The 16,099-nt window shown below is 41.4% G+C and overlaps 1 protein-coding gene across 1 annotated transcript in view; it reads left to right on the top strand.

The window, feature by feature from the left end:
* The window catches only part of Col4a4 (collagen type IV alpha 4 chain), a 143,814-nt gene that overhangs the window by 62,528 nt on the left and 65,187 nt on the right, over positions 1 to 16,099 (top strand). Inside the window, exons 19-22 of the mRNA XM_085838845.1 lie at positions 1,321 to 1,425; positions 6,449 to 6,613; positions 13,424 to 13,513; positions 15,558 to 15,721. Of these exons, the coding sequence (XP_085694971.1) occupies positions 1,321 to 1,425; positions 6,449 to 6,613; positions 13,424 to 13,513; positions 15,558 to 15,721 (524 nt within the window). The remainder of the gene's footprint in view (positions 1 to 1,320; positions 1,426 to 6,448; positions 6,614 to 13,423; positions 13,514 to 15,557; positions 15,722 to 16,099) is intronic.

Genomic DNA, 16,099 nt, shown 5'->3' with positions numbered 1-16,099 from the left:
CTTACTGGTTGGAACATCTTCAGGATATATGCCCAGGAGAGGTATAACAACAGACAAGTAGACCAATGGAACAGAATTGAAGACCCTGAGATCAACCCACATACCTATGGTCACTTGATCTTTGACAAGGGAGCAAAAACCATCCAGTGGAAAAAAGACAGCATTTTCAACAAATGGTGCTGGCACAACTGGCGGTTATCATGTAGAAGAATGCGAATTGATCCATTCCTATCTCCTTGTACCAAGGTCAAATCTAAGTGGATTAAGGAACTCACATAAAACTAGAGACACTGAAACTTATAGAGGAGAAAGTAGGGAAAAGCCTGGAAGATATGGGTACAGGGGAAAAATTCCTGAATAGAATAGCAAAGGCTTGTGCTGTAAGATCGAGAATCGATAAATGGGACCTCATAAAGTTGCAAAGCTTCTGCAAGGCAAAAGACACCGTCAATAAGACAAAAAGACCACCAACAGATTGGGAAAGGATCTTTACCTATCCTAAATCAGATAGGGGACTAATATCCAATATATATAAGGAACTCAAGAAGGTGGACTCCAGAAAATCAAATAACCCCGTTAAAAAATGGGGCTCAGAACTGAACAAAGAATTCTCACCTGAGGAATACTGAATGGCAGAGAAGCACCTGAAAAAATGTTCAACATCCTTAATCATCAGGGAAATGCAAATCAAAACAACCCTGAGATTCCACCTCACACCAGTCAGAATGGCTAAGATCAAAAATTCAGGTGACAGCAGATGCTGGCGAGGATGTGGAGAAAGAGGAACACTCCTTCATTGTTGGTGGGATTGCAAGCTGGTACAACCACTCTGGAAATCAGTTTGGCGGTTCCTCAGAAAATTGGACATAATACTACCAGAGGATCTGGCCTCACTTCTTCAAGACTCAGTAACCTTCAAACCAGTGACATCAAGTCGAGCTGGAGTGTTCACACTCATGAGGGACACTTCAGCTTCAAGCCATAACAGTTACTGTGAAAATATTGTTTGATATGCAGGGAGAAACTTTCAGAAAGTAGTTTTTCTTTAACTGTTAAAAACAAAGTGTGAAGTCATTTGACTAATATCTCCCAAGATGCTTGTAAAAGAAGAAGCTTAAATCAATGTCAGAGAATTATGTCCAAGGCTTGTGTGTCTGCAGACGAGAGACAAAGGGGCCCTAGTCTGATATCTCCCATTTAAAATGTGCCAAGAAAGTTCAAGTGTCTCTTACTTAGACTGTACTAAGACTCACAAAAATTTCTGAGTTTCAAGTTGTGTGTATACATTTGCCTTATTACATCTGTTGTTACCTTTGTCAGGTGCTCCAGGGGACCCAGGACCCCCTGGCTACTATGGAGAGATTGGAGATGTTGGATTACCAGGTCCTCCAGGGCCCCCAGGCAGACCAGGGGAAACTTGTCCAGGTATGAATGTACCATGTGTTAGAGTGGATGTCCTGCATTATACCTATGCATACCCATTGCATGAAATATATATATATATATATATATATATATATATATATATATATATATATATATATATTTTTTTTTTTTTTTTTTAAAGCAACCCACGCTAGGACCGGCGAGGTACTGGCAGACAGGCCGACCTGTTCTCAGCCTGGCAGACTCTCTGACTCAGTTCCGAAATCGCTCTCTCTACCCAGCTCGCTTAGCTCCCATGGCTGGCTGTTGCCATGCCCTCCCCACGCTTCTGAATTCTCGAGGCTGGCTGGGTGTACTCTTGCACACCTATGCTTTTTTCTCTCTGGAACCCAGTTGAGTTGCCGCGTGAATGAAAACACTACACAATCTTAGTTTAGAATCAACAGGTAACACAGTCGCTGGGTGCAGAACCTAGCATCCTAAGTTTTATGTTAGAAATCCTCCAGTGTCGGATCCTGATGGATCCACCACTCGAATGGAGGGCCTCCGGCTACCTGCATTGTGCATCCATGCTCTCTGCAGTCCAAAAGCGAGTCTCCTTTCTCCTGCCTCCTCTCTTCTTCTCCTCGACCCAGAAGTCCTCCTCTTGCTCAGTGACCGGTCCCTTATAATCTTTATTCATTAGCTACCACACATACCAGCTGAAATCCTCAATTCTAGCAAGTCTGGAAGTGTCCTTAAGAGTGTTTAGGAAAGACAGATACCTGTGTCCTCTCCAGGACCCCAGCACTAAGCTCTGCTGTCATAGCAACAGCCCTGGATTTCTAATGTGTTCAAATTCAAACCAACCAAGAGGAGGGATATAAGCTCCTTTGTACACAGGTATGCACACACACACACACACACACACACACACACACACACACACACACACTCGTACTATCTTGATCAATCAGAACTGTCATACAGCAAGCATTTGTGTGACAGACCTTCCATCAGATTTGCACTTTCAGAAAAGATCTGAAACTTTCTGCTAGGACTGAAGTATTAGCTGTACTTAGTTGTTCTGGAAGGTTCTCTCAGTTGCTATCTATTTGCAAAATTCCATCTATGTACCCAGGTTCTAATATTCTATGTGAGATGTATAAATAAGCACAATGATTTAAAAGAAAAAAAAAACTTTCATACAGCCTTACTTAATGTGAAAGGCTCTTCCTCCTCCACCCATAGAAAAGGGAAATCAAGGAAAGCAAAGGCTATTTGACAGAAGCCTAGGGAAGCGTCTTGTGGCCATTAGGACCAAGGACCCCTTTGGGAGCTGTGCCGGTCAATATTCCAGTGAGATCAGGAATAGGGGGGTTGGAGCCTTTTTCTATTCTGTGAACCCAGAAGACCAGACTTGAGTAAACATTTTGCCCAGCCTGTGTCTCTTGTATTAATCTGGGAAGTGAAAATAGTCTGGTAAGCTACACAACCACTAGCTACCAAATTCATGTTCACCTCTCCACAAATCTAGCTTCTTCCTTTTTTTAGGGTCTGACAACAGCAATGCCAAAAAGCCTGGTCGGGATCAGTCAGACAGAAGGAGGCTGCAGTCAGGAGTTTAAAAAACCCAGGTTTATCTAACCCAGGGAAAATATTCTCTTGGTCAGAAAACATTGAACTCCAGTCTTAGCTTTCTAGTTGGGGCTTGTTTATAATAAAATCATATCTTCAGTGGATTGAAATAACCCACTGGGAACAACATATTCAAGCATACAGGGATGCTCTTAATTCCTTTTGAAAAAATAAATTGATCCTGTGCTTGGAAGATGGCTCAGTCAGGACATTGCTTCTCACACAAGCAAGAGGGCTGAGTTCAATTCCCCAGATCCCACTCAGGTGTGGAGGTGCACTCGTAGAACCCCAGGGCTGGGTACACAGAGACAGGCTGATCCCTGGGGCTCACTAGCCAGACAACCTTGCCAAATTGGTGACTTCCAGGCTACTGAGGGACCCTGTCTCATAAAAGAAGATGGGCATATCCTGCAGCTGAGCTCTGGCTTCCATGCGCATACACACATATCTGTATATGGCTCCCCTCGCTTGAGTGCACAGAGACACGAAGTCACACAATCCAGTAAACCCAAGGACTTTTAAATCTGAATATGGGCCATAGTAGACGTTTTATTTTGCATTGTATTCATATTGCATTACGTAAGTGTATATACATACCCACACTGGTTAAAACTCAGACTTTATAGGATAATTTTTGAGATATGACATACCCCATTTTCGTTTTTCTTCTTTCTTTTTTGGGGGGTGGTTTCAAGACAGGGTTTCACTGTATAGGCCAGGCTGTCCTGGAACTCACTCTGTAGACCAGGCTGGCCTTGAACTTAGAAATCCACCTGCCTCTGCCTCTCAAGTGCTGGGATTAAAGGCATGTGCCACCACTGCCCGGCTCATACCCTATTTTCTATTCCATTCTTTTACCCTGAAAAAATAAACAACTTAATGCTAGCCCATTTATTTGATTCTGTTGGGTGGCCAGGCTAGATGTATACATTCTAGCCCAGTGCCTCTGTTGAAGAGGGTTAGGTATTGCTCCTGGTATGGGACAAAGCAACAAATAGTACCTGGGTTATCCAGTGACTGTGGTGAGTTCTGGCAAGTCAGGAAGGGTGGGAAGATAGATGACATCCAAGTCACAGAGACATTTTCCTTTGCTGTCAGTATGCCAGTGTATACAGGTTGTCTTCTTTAATTACCCACCGCATCTTGCATGGGATAAGAGGGCTTCAGCGTCAGACACTCGCAATCGGATCAAGCCTTGTTACATAGTGTAGTGGAAGAAAGTGAACTATTTCCAGTCGATAGTCTTTACAAACTGTGTGGTCCTGGACATTTACTGTGCCTCTCTGTACCTCGGTTTTCCCATCTATAAGATGGGGTCTTGTTAGGATTGGAAGATGTGGTATGTGTACAGGATTTAGGATCCAACCTGATTGGCAGTAAAGAATCAGTGTGTGAGCTCTCATTACGACTACTGACACTATCTGTGCCTGCCCTACCATTGATGTACATAGTGGGGTGATCACTGCAATCCAGCAGACGGACACATTAGTTAAACACACAGTCGTGTGTGTGTGTGTGTGTGTGTGTGTGTGTGTGTGTGCCTAGAAGACTTTTAAAAATAAAAGATTTATCCTACATAGGTAATTAAGAAGAGAGCAGATATTTTTGTCTAATAGATGTGCCGATAGGTTTGTTTGGATTAATTTTATGAGTTTAGTAAAATGGAATGACTGGAGAATACAATAAGTGAAATATGTTGGTCTGAGTAAACCTAAAGAATGGGAGAAAGGTAAGAAAACACGATCCCTAGTTCTTTTTTTTTATTATTAGGTATTTTCCTCATTTACATTTCTAATGCTATCCCAAAAGTCCCCCATACCCTCCCCCCCACTCCCCTACCCACCCACTCCCACTTTTTGGCCCTGGCGTTCCTCTGTACTGGGGCACATAAAGTTTGCAAGTCCAATGGGCCTCTCTTTCCAGTGATGGCCGACTAGGCCATCTTTTGATACATATGCAGCTAGAGTCACGAGCTCCGGGGTACTGGTTAGTTCATAGTGTTGTTCCCCCTATAGCGTGGGCTTGCACTTGCAACTTCTTTCAAAGGCAGCAATGCCTGTTGGTGTATGGGAGAGTCAAGTTTTAAAAGATTTTTATCGTTTATTTATTTATTTGTGTGTGTGTGTGTGTGTGTGTGTGTGTGTGTGTGTGAACTGATGCTCTCAGAGGCCAGAAGAGGGTATTGGCCCCCTGGATCTGGAGTTACAGGCATTGGTGAGCTACTTGATGTGGGTGCTAGGAACTAAACTCTGGTCATTTGGAAAAGCACCAAGAGTTCTTAAACACTGAGCCATCTCTCCTGTCTCAAGTATATTTGTTGTTGTTGTATCTGTATCATTCTCTTCTTTTACTCTAATGCAATTTACTCAGATTATTCTGGCATGGCTCCTGCTTTCTAATTAGCAATCAGCCTTGTGAAAAAGCAGGGCTTTTGGTCTGTTTTTCCTTTGGCAATAGACTCTATGTAGTCCAGGCTAGCCTCAATCTGTGATCCTTCTGCCTGCATTTCCCAAGCCTCTCCTCCTCTCTCTCACTCTGAAGCTTTGTTGACTAGATGTTCACCTAAAATTGTGTCTGTGTAAAGTATACAACTCGATGCCCTGCACACAACCAGGTGATTACCAGAGTCTAGTAGATAAATGCACTGGCCATGCCTGCACCCTCACTATTGGTTTGTGTGCACGTGTACCTGCACGTGTATGGAAGGAGAATTTTCTTTGAAGGTGGGTGGGGGAAGAATTGTGGGAGAGGGTGATCAGGAGGTGGGCAGTAAGCTGGATGTCACAAGAATAAGTAAAAAAAAAAAAGACAAAAAACAAACAAAAAACTTAAATGAATGCAATAAAAATTCAAAAGATTAAAAAAAAGAAATTGAAGAATATAGTATAATGTGGAAAGATACCATGCTTGTGGATTGGAATAATTAATATTGCCAAAATCTCCATACTTCCCTAAGAAATCTAAAAGATTAGTATAAGTGTCATCAAATTGCCAATGAGATGTTTCTGTGAAGGAATGGACCTAGTAAACATAATGTTGAATATTGTATATAGTAACCCAGACCCAGGAACTAAAAAAAAAAAAAGGTCTCTCCTCTTAGTGATTTCCAGTATGCAATGTGGCTTGTTCACTACCATCTGCATGCTGTACAGAGGCTCTCCAGGATTTATTCAGCTCACCAGAAATCCTGTCACTTGGTTCATCACCTCTATACTCCTTACTTCCTTCTTCCCCAGTAACGGCCATTCTGCTCTCCTGTCTGAGTTTGATTGAGTTAGAGTCCACATGTAAGTGAGGTCACAGGGTGCTTCTCTCTGTGTCTGGATTGTTTTACGGTGTGATGCCCATTGCCAGCCATTTTCCTCTAAATGTGCTGATTGTAACTTCTACTGAAACATATACTCTTGAGAACATGGGTAATTTCCACCCTTAATTTTCCTTGTAGGCATGATGGGACCTCCTGGACCACCAGGGGTTCCTGGTCCTCCAGGATTTCCAGGAGAAGCTGGTATTCCTGGAAGACTCGACTGTGCCCCAGGAAAACCTGGGAAGCCAGGGCTACCCGGCCTGCCTGGCGCACCAGGACCAGAGGGGCCCCCTGGATCAGATGGTAAAATGTTCCTCCTTTATCATTATTAGCACTTATGCTGCAATTCATAATTACAGGTTCATTTAGAAAGTATAATTTCTAAATACTTAAAAACTTACATAATATTTCATCAGTCAGGTTAGTCTTATTAAAATTCTTTTTATAAATATGAAAAATGATATTGAACAATCAATTAAAATATGTGCAATTTATTGTGAGTTTAAGCATGAATGACCTGAGTTCATAAATTGATAGGTTTTTGTTTTGTCAACATAGGTTTTATTTTTTATTTTTTATTTTGGATTTGTATATGGCTTGGTTCAAAAGTCAAACTGTTCTTCAAAGAGGTGTGAGGCTGTGTCTTCTGTTCAGTCCTCCTCAGGGACTATGTCTGCACACACGTAGCTGGATCCTTGGATAGTTCTACATTGCCATCCAGCACATGTGTATTTCTGTTGCTAAGCTTTTTGCCTTGCTCATTGGCTTTTGACTCCTACAGAGTGACCATTGTTCCCCACATCTCACTCTGTATGCGCACATTGTTTCAGTCCCACTGCCTACTGGGAGTGATACTCTCATAATTAGGGTTATAGAAATATCCAGTGTTTCCATAGAATGGTTTAAAAGTGCTACCCACAAGTTTGGCCCATAGTCATACTTTTTTTTTTAATAGCAACATTTGGATAACTGTCTGTGTGTGTGTGTGTGTGTGTCCCCTTTTGTGTTTGACTGGCTTTTAATTTAGTTATTTGAAATTAACCTCAAAGCTCCCAGAGTTTTGTATCTATCATCATTATATATTCTAACTCATAGCTTTACAATGTTTCTTGTTTTGTATTGTTTTGTTTTCTGAGACCATGTTTCCTTATGTAGCCCTGGCTGTCCTAGAACTCACTCTGTAGACCAGGTTAGCTTCTGATTCAGAGATCTGCCTGCCTCTGCCTCCCAAGTGCTGGGATTAAAGGCCTGCACCACCACCACCCAGCATCAGTGTTACTTTTAAAACAAATGTTTCCTGGAGCTTTTTGACTTTTCAAATTAGTAAGGCTGCACTTTTGGCTCATTGCTGAGATACTTGGAGTTTTTCATTCATTGTTATTTTAAAATTATTTTTATAATATCTGATAGCATTTAAATACACTGTTGTAGAAACAATGATTAAAAATGTACAAGTGATTGACATCCTTGGCCTCCTTTCCCACTTCTGCTTTCCTCGCTCTGATCTCCCCCACAATAACTCCCTTTTTCTTTTCACACCTCATGTATTCCTTTGTCCATCCCATGCCTTCCTTTAAAGCAATGGTTCTCAACCTTCCTAATGCTGAGATCCTTTAATATAGTTTCTCACGTTGTGGTGACTTCTAACCATAAAGTTATTTTGTTGCTATTTCATAACTCTAATTTTGACATTGTTATGAATTGTAATGTAAATATCTGCTATGCAACCCTTTAAAATGGTCATTGACCTTGAAAGAACTGTTGCCTTTAAGCATCTTTCCCCTTCTCATGAACTTCTCTCCTCTCTCTGTCTCTGTCTCTGTCTCTCTCTCTCGTTGTCTCTGTCTGTCTGTCTTTCTATCTCTCTCTCTTTCTCTCATCTCTTCTCAGTTGAATATACATGTTTAACCTTTAGAAGTTAAAATCTACATATGAGAGAAAACACCACATTTGTCTTCCAGAGCCTGCATTACCATAGTATTATATTTTCTAGTTCTATCCATTTGACTGCAAAATTCATAATTTCATTGTTCTTAAACATGGAATAAAATTCCATTGAATATATAAACCACATGTTCGTGATCCGTTTATGTGTTGTTTGATATGTAAACTGATTCCACTTAGTTGGTACTGTGAAAAGAGTAGGTAAACATGAGTTTGTTATTCCCTCTGTATCTCTCTGGCTATTTACTTTCTCCTAGTTATATTTCTTTCAATAGTTTACTGCCACACAAGACTTCAAGGAAAAAACTTAGAAATATGAGAGAGAAACAGGGGAATCACACTTATCTGAAAATAAATTTATTCTACTGGGTTGTTTGATGGATAGTTTCGCTGAGTATAAAATCCTACTTTGGATATCTCTCTTCTCAGGATTTTCTTTTCCTTTTTTTTAATTAGGTATTTTCTTCATTTACATTTCCAATGCTATCCCAAAAGTCCCCCATGCCCTCACCCCCACGCCCCCCCCCCCACTCCCACTTCTTGGCCCTGGCGTTCCCCTGTACTTAGGCATATAAAGTTTGCAAGACCAATGGGCCTCTCTTTCCACTGATGGCCAACTAGGCCATCTTCTGATATATATGCAGCTAGAGACACCAGCTCCGGGGGGTACTTGTTAGTTCATATTGTTGTTCCAGCTATAGGGTTGCAGATCCCTTTAACTCCTTGGGTACTTTCTCTAGCTCCTCCACTGGGGACCCTGTGATCCATCCAATAGCTGACTGTGAACATCCACTTCTGTGTTTACTAGGCCAAGAATGGCCTTACAAGAGACAGCTATATCAGGGTCCTTTCAGCAAAACCTTGCTAGTGTATGCAATGGTGTCAGCATTTGGAGGCTGATTATGGGCTGGATCCCTGGGTATGGCAGTCTCTAGATGGTCCATCCTTACATCTCAGCTCCAAACTTTGTCTCTGTAACTCCTTTATGGGTGTTTTATTCCCAATTCTAAGAAGGGGCAAAGTGTTCACACTTTGGTCTTCATTCTTCTTGAGTTTCATGTGTTTTTCAAATTGTATCTTATAACTTGGGTATTCTAAGTTTCTGGGCTAATATCCACTTATCAGTGAGTACATAACATGTGAGTTCTTTTGAGATTGGGTTACCTCACTCAGGATGATGCCCTCCAGGTCCATCCATTTGCCTAGGAATTTCATAAATTCATTCTTTTTAATAGCTGAGTAGTACTCCATTGTGTAAATGTACCACATTTTCTGTATCCATTCCTCTGTTGAGGGGCATCTGGGTTCTTTCCAGCTTCTGGATATTATAAATAAGGCTGCTATGAACATAGTGGAGCATGTGTCCTTCTTACCAGTTGGAACATCTTCTGGATATATGCCCAGGAGAGGTATTGCTGGATCCTCCAGTAGTACTATGTCCAATTTTCTGAGGAACCACCAGACTGATTTCCAGAGTGGTTATACAAGCTTGCAATCCCACCAACAATGGAGGAGTGTTCCTCTTTCCCCACATACTTGCCAGCATCTGCTGTCACCTGAATTTTTGATCTTAGCCATTCTGACTGGTGTGAGGTGGAATCTTAGGGTTGTTTTGATTTGCATTTCCCTGATGATTAAGGATGCTGAACATTTTCTTCAGGTGCTTCTCAGCCATTTGATATTCCTCAGGTGAGAATTCTTTGTTTAGCTCTGAGCCCCATTTTTTAATGGGGTTATTTGATTTTCTGGAGTCCATCTCCTTGTATTCTTTATATATATTGTATATTAGTTCCCTATCTGATTTAGGATAGGTAAAGATCCTTTCCCAATCTGTTGGTGGTCTTTTTGTCTTATTGACGGTGTCTTTTGCCTTGCAGAAGCTTTGCAGTTTCATGAGGTCCCATTTGTCAATTCTTGATCTTACAGCACAAGTCATTGCTGTTCTATTCAGGAATTTTTCCCCTATGCCCATATCTTCGAGGCTTTTCCCCACTTTTTCCTCTATAAGCTTCACTGTCTCTGGTTTTATGTGGAGTTCCTTGATCCACTTAGATTTGACCTTAGTAAAAGGAGCTAGGAATGGATCAATTCTCATTCTTCTGTATGATAACCACCAGTTGTGCCAGCACCATTTGTTGAAAATGCTGTCTTTTTTCCACTGGATGGTTTTAGTTTCCTTGTCAAAGATCAAGTGACTATAGGTGTGTGGGTTCATTTCTGGGTCTTCAATTCTATTCCATTGGTCTACTTGTCTGTCATTATACCAGTACCATGCAGTTTTTTTTATCACAATTTCTCTGTAGTACAGCTTTAGGTCAGGCATGGTGATTCCCCCAGAGGTTCTTCTATCCTTGAAAAGAGTTTTGCTTTCCTAGTTTTTTTTTTGTCATTCCAGATGAATTTGCAGATGCTCTTTCTAATTTGTTAAAGAATTGAGTTGGAATTTTGATGGGGGATTGCATTGGATGTGTAGATAGCTTTTGGCAAGATAGCCATTTTTATTATATTGATCCTGCCAATCCATGAACATGGGAGATCTTTCCATCTTCTGAGATCTTTTTAATTTCTTTCTTCAGAGATTTGAAGTTCTCGTCATACAGATCTTTCACTTCCTTAGTTAGAGTCATGCCAACGTATTTACAAGGTATTTCAAGGTCTTCTCATTGTGTCCTGGCTTTCCTGAATGTTTTGAGTTATGATCTTTTTGTATTTTGCATTTTCTTTGATTGTTGTGCCGATGTTCTCTATGGAATCTTCTGCACCTGAAATTCTCTCTTCCATCTCTTGTATTCTGTTGCCGATGCTTGCATCTATGGTTCCCGATTTCTTTCCTAGGTTTTCTATCTCCAGCGTTGCTTCACTTTGGGCTTTCTTTATTGTGTCTACTTCCCTTTTTAGGTCTAGTATGGTTTTGTTCATTTCCATCACCTGTTTGGATGTGTTTTCCTGTTTTTCTTTAAGTACTTCAACCTGTTTGGTTGTGTTTTTCTGTTTTTCTTTAAGGACTTGTAACTCTTTAGCAGTGTTCTCCTGTATTTCTTTAACTGAGTTATTAAAGTCCTTCTTGATGTCTTCTACCATCATCATGAGATATACTTTTAAATCCGGGTCTAGCTTTTTGGGTGTTGGGGTTCCCAGGACTGGGTGAGGTGGGAGTGCTGCATTCTGATGATGATGAGTTGTCTTGGTTTCTGTTAGTAAGATTCTTATGTTTGCCTTTCTCCATCTGGTAATCTCTGGAGTTAGTTGTTATAGTTGTCTCTGGTTAGAGCTTGTTCCTCTCGTGATTCTGTTAGCCTCTATCAGCAGACCTGGGAGACTAGCTCTCTCTTCTGAGTTTCAGTAGTCAGAGCACTCTCTGCAGGCAAGCTCTCCTCCTACAGGGAAGGTGCACAGATATCTGGCATTAGGACCTGCCTCCTGGCAGAAGATGAAGGCCCAAAACAGGGCCTGTCCCAGAAGCTGTGCTGCTTTGGCATGTCCCAGAAGCTGTGTTGCTTTGGCCTGTCACAGAAGCTGTTAGCTTCTGTAGTCCACACTCTCACCTGTGCAGAGTAGTCTCAGAGGGATCCAGGAACCAAGATGGCACCTCCAGATGCTCCGGCAAAGCCCTCCTGAGTGGGGCAGACCCCTCTCCTCTGGCAGGGAAGGTGCCCGGATGTCTGAAGCCCGAAACAGGGTCTGCCTCAGAAGCTGTCCTCTAGGGACCTTAGGGGTGTCCGCTGACTCTGTGTCCAGGTGACCCAGTGCTGGCGTTGACAGGAAGGGATTTGTGACCCTGGTCAAGCCGGCTTTTCTGCTTCCCTAATGCTGTCTCAGGTCCCAAAGGATTGAATTGGAACAGAAGTTGTGTTCCATTCACCAGTGGTCCAGAGATCGCATGGAGAGTCCTCTAGGGGACTTTGGGGGTGTCCACTAACTCCGCGCCCAAGGTGACCCATTGCTGGCACTGACCGGAAGGGATTTGAGGATTTTATTTTCTAGATCCCATCAAAAGCACTGAAAACTTTTGTATGGTTTCAGTGCCTGGTCATATGCTTGAAATCGATTTCTATTCTAGAAGCTTTTTACAAGTTTCATCAACTCCGTTTCCCAGAAAAATTTATAGATTTCTTCCTGCCATAATTCCTGTGTGTATTTTTATTTCTGAGAGTTCAGTTGGTGTTGTTGTTTTCTTCTGATGTTTCTTTTGCAGCCGCCTGTTCATTTATTAGTGTGAAATAGTTCCTTTCTCTACTGTTTTAATTACAACATTTTTTACATTATTTTTCTTGAAACTCTTGTTTCCTATATGTTTTTGAAGGGCTGTTTTATTTTCTGCTACAATTTTTTGAGAGGGGGTCTTCCCATCTAAATATTTCATTATCAAATATTTTTTGGGCCTCACTGGCATATTTTAATGTAAGCTCCAGGGGAGATTCTTATGTAAAACTTGCTTCTTAATTTTTTTTATTTTTCTCTTGTCATCTTCCATTGATGCTTTAATCTTTAAGGTCTACTGGAATTTTTTTTTTAACCTTCTATTGCTGTTGTTATTTTACAGTCTTTTATCCTACTGAAATTTCAGGAGAATATAGAGTGAATCATTTGAGTTTATCTGTCATCGTTAACCAGATGTCTCAAAATTCTTGCTTTTGCCAGCTGTGCTATATGTTTTCTTCATTGTCTGGTAATTGGTAAATGAAGGAGAAAAAAAAAACCATTCATTGGCATATACTGACTCTGCTTTTGTTGTTCATGATTAGTTTTGCTTTGCTATTTGTTGTTGACATCTGTTGTGTTATTCTGGGGCCTACTAAAGGATGACTTTATCAATGGTGGTGGTAGAGAAGCACCTTATGACAATTGCATTGCCTATATGTGTAGAGAGAAAGGGAAAAGGGGAGGGAGGGAAGGATAGAGAAAGGGAGAGGAAGAGGGAGAGGGGGAAGGAGGGGCAGAGGGAAGGAGGGACAGAGGGAGAGAGAGAGAGAGAGAGAGAGAGAGAGAGAGAGAGAGAGAGAGAGAGAGAGAGAGAGAGAGAACTGGGAAATAGGAGATCATGGAATAAAACATGGAGCAGAGACAGGAAACAGAAGGAAGAGACTTCAAGTGCCCCACATTGGTATCCTCTGGGAGACCTGAACTAAATCATGTGATTCTGTTTGCCAACTCCTTGTCTCCAAACAGTGATATACTGTGGCCCTGGGTGCCCTGGGCCAATGGGTGAAAAGGGAAAAGTGGGTCCTCCAGGAAGAAGAGGAGCCAAAGGAGCAAAAGGCAAGTATACATGCAAGGTAGAATGCATACATGGCAGCCACATATAGAGGGCCAGGGCAGGGGTGTCTATGAGAGAGCCAGTCTGCCATGCAGTTTGGGCTTATTACTCACCTCTGTTACTCTCCTCAAGGACTGCATGTCAGTGTGTGTTCTAGTATGAATAAGTCCCCACAACTCACGTCATGTTATTCTGTCAGACCGGAGCTTCCTGCCCTTTGCCATTCATAACCCACTTTCAGATGAGAATTGTTTTGTGCAGCTTCAAGTATATGGGTATATAAAATAGGCATACACATCCAACCTCAGCTGAAAATAGATCATCAAGAAAGATGCTTCAAAATAATTCTTTAATACACGTAGTATTATTCATATGAAAGCAAGTGTGCTTATGAATGGTATAGGGATGTTTATTTTATGTAAAGAATTAGATCTTGGCTGGATGTTCAATGCTGTAAGATGTAGACCTTCTTCACTGCTTTTTGAGAGTTTCTATGAGAGTAAGCCACTATTTTGACATATGATCAACGCTGAGGACATTGCTTCGCATAAATGCAAAGCCTACACTACAGAAGTATCATTAGGCTCATTTTAACAAACTCTGTCCTAATGCCAAGCCAAAATTTATTGACAACTTTTTTTTTTTACATCAAGTCAGAAACACTAAAAGAACTTTTAAAGTTAAACATTTTAACATAATCTAACCCAAAGATGCATCAATTGAATATTTAGATGTTGAGGCATGATGGTAAGACGATAGTAAAAGGTCTTCCCTCCACAGCTAAACCACTGAGTTTGTGTAAGAGGAGAATGCTTTGTGAGTACTGTAGCAACACTGCAATTCCCAGAACAGAACACAGAGGAATCTGAGATGAGGGACTTCAGGCAGCATGCATTGGTGTGCCAAGGCATGCAAAATACACATGTTGTGTGTTCAGAAAAAAAATGCCACAGTAAAGTCATGAGGTCCAGCATTGGCGAGCGCTGGCACAGGCACCTTGAACTCCGTTTGGGATTATTTTTTGTTGCCTTTCACCACTGCCAATTTTGTGACCTCCCATATTTGGTTATACAATCTCATACAGGGTTGATGCTACCAGTTTATAAAAGCAGGGTTTTAGAGTATAATGGCTACACATTGTTTTCTTCATAGGAAAATTTTGCTCACAAAGTTGTCTTATGAAGATAAGGCGTTATTGGTGTTTTAATGGAGTCCTCTGTGGATCTCATGTTTTCTTGACTCACCAAATGTCCATGGCTATGTCTTTCCTCTCTAGCTTATCAGAGCCTTTTGGACAACTGAGTTAAACAATATGAAATCATGGACACAAACCAATTTATCTTTCCCAAACTTTATTTTTTCAGACTGAAAGTCCTGATCATTAGGGGATGTTCTGTAGTGAATTCGCACTGATAATGTGCCATTCAATCAATAATCTCTTCATGCACTGGGTTTCTTTGATTATTCAGGGTCATGCTGTAATTAATTTATCCATATATTTAATGCAATTTATTTAATGTTGTTTCCTCAGTAATTGATTAAAAAAAGGATCCTCAATTATTCCCCAGAACTGTATGTTAGCTTTGGAAGTTTAAAGCATAATATATGTGATTCTGTTTACTTAGAAAGTGTGTGCCCACCCCACATAGACCATGTGACAGATGTATCCACCCCATGCCCAAAGCTTCATTTCAGCCTTCCTGGAACATGTCATCACCCCACATACCATCCACCTCTCTACACTGCCACATGGTATGATCCGGCCTCTTGTCACACCATCTCCTCTCATGTAGACCATGCCACAGACCCCATCCCCACCCCCTGGCCACGTGCCCTACTCTAGACCCTATTTCATTCCATACAGACCATGCTGCAGACACCATTCTGTCACATGGTACACACCAGCCACATGTCACGTGGTCTCCATTTTCTGTGATAATAATTGTGTACTGCAGACCTTCTCTGGTCATACTATTTTTTGTAGTCAAGAGCTTACCAGGGGTTTTATCAGGAATTATGTAAAGCTGACTTTCTACCTCTGTCTAGGAAACGAGGGACTCTGTACCTGTCCACCTGGTCCCATGGGACCCCCTGGTCCCCCAGGACCTCCTGGAAGACAAGGAAGTAAAGGAGATTTAGGGCTCCCTGGTTGGCATGGAGAAAAGGGTGATCCAGGTCAGCCTGGTGCTGAAGGACCTCCAGGGCCACCAGTAAGTAACTCTTCCTGATCATAATCTCTCCAGTTAAAGAAGATGGGCACAGAGAGAACTTAGTGTGCCCCTTTCTAGCTTTATGTGTGATACACATTTTATGGTTTGAACCTATACACATCTTAATTATCAAATGCTTTCTTGTATCTGTCCATCCATTCTTTATTCATTCATTTATTTAAGTATTCACTTATTATATGTCTACTGTGTCCCAGGCATGATTTTAAGTTTTTAGGAATACAACAGGGACCAGAATAAAATATGTGAAGTTCTGGAGCTTTGGAGAAGCTTTGTAATAAACAAGTTAGTAAATATGCAGTATAGTTATGCTGTTATGACAAAAGGCCACAGTCACATGGGGAGAAGAGCAGAGAGAGT

The sequence above is a fragment of the Mus caroli genome, unplaced genomic scaffold (assembly GCF_978045245.1).
Source record: "Mus caroli unplaced genomic scaffold, Mus_caroli_1 scaffold_1, whole genome shotgun sequence".
Classification (NCBI taxonomy): Eukaryota; Metazoa; Chordata; class Mammalia; order Rodentia; family Muridae; genus Mus; species Mus caroli.
This window is presented reverse-complemented; position numbering and strand designations above follow the sequence as displayed.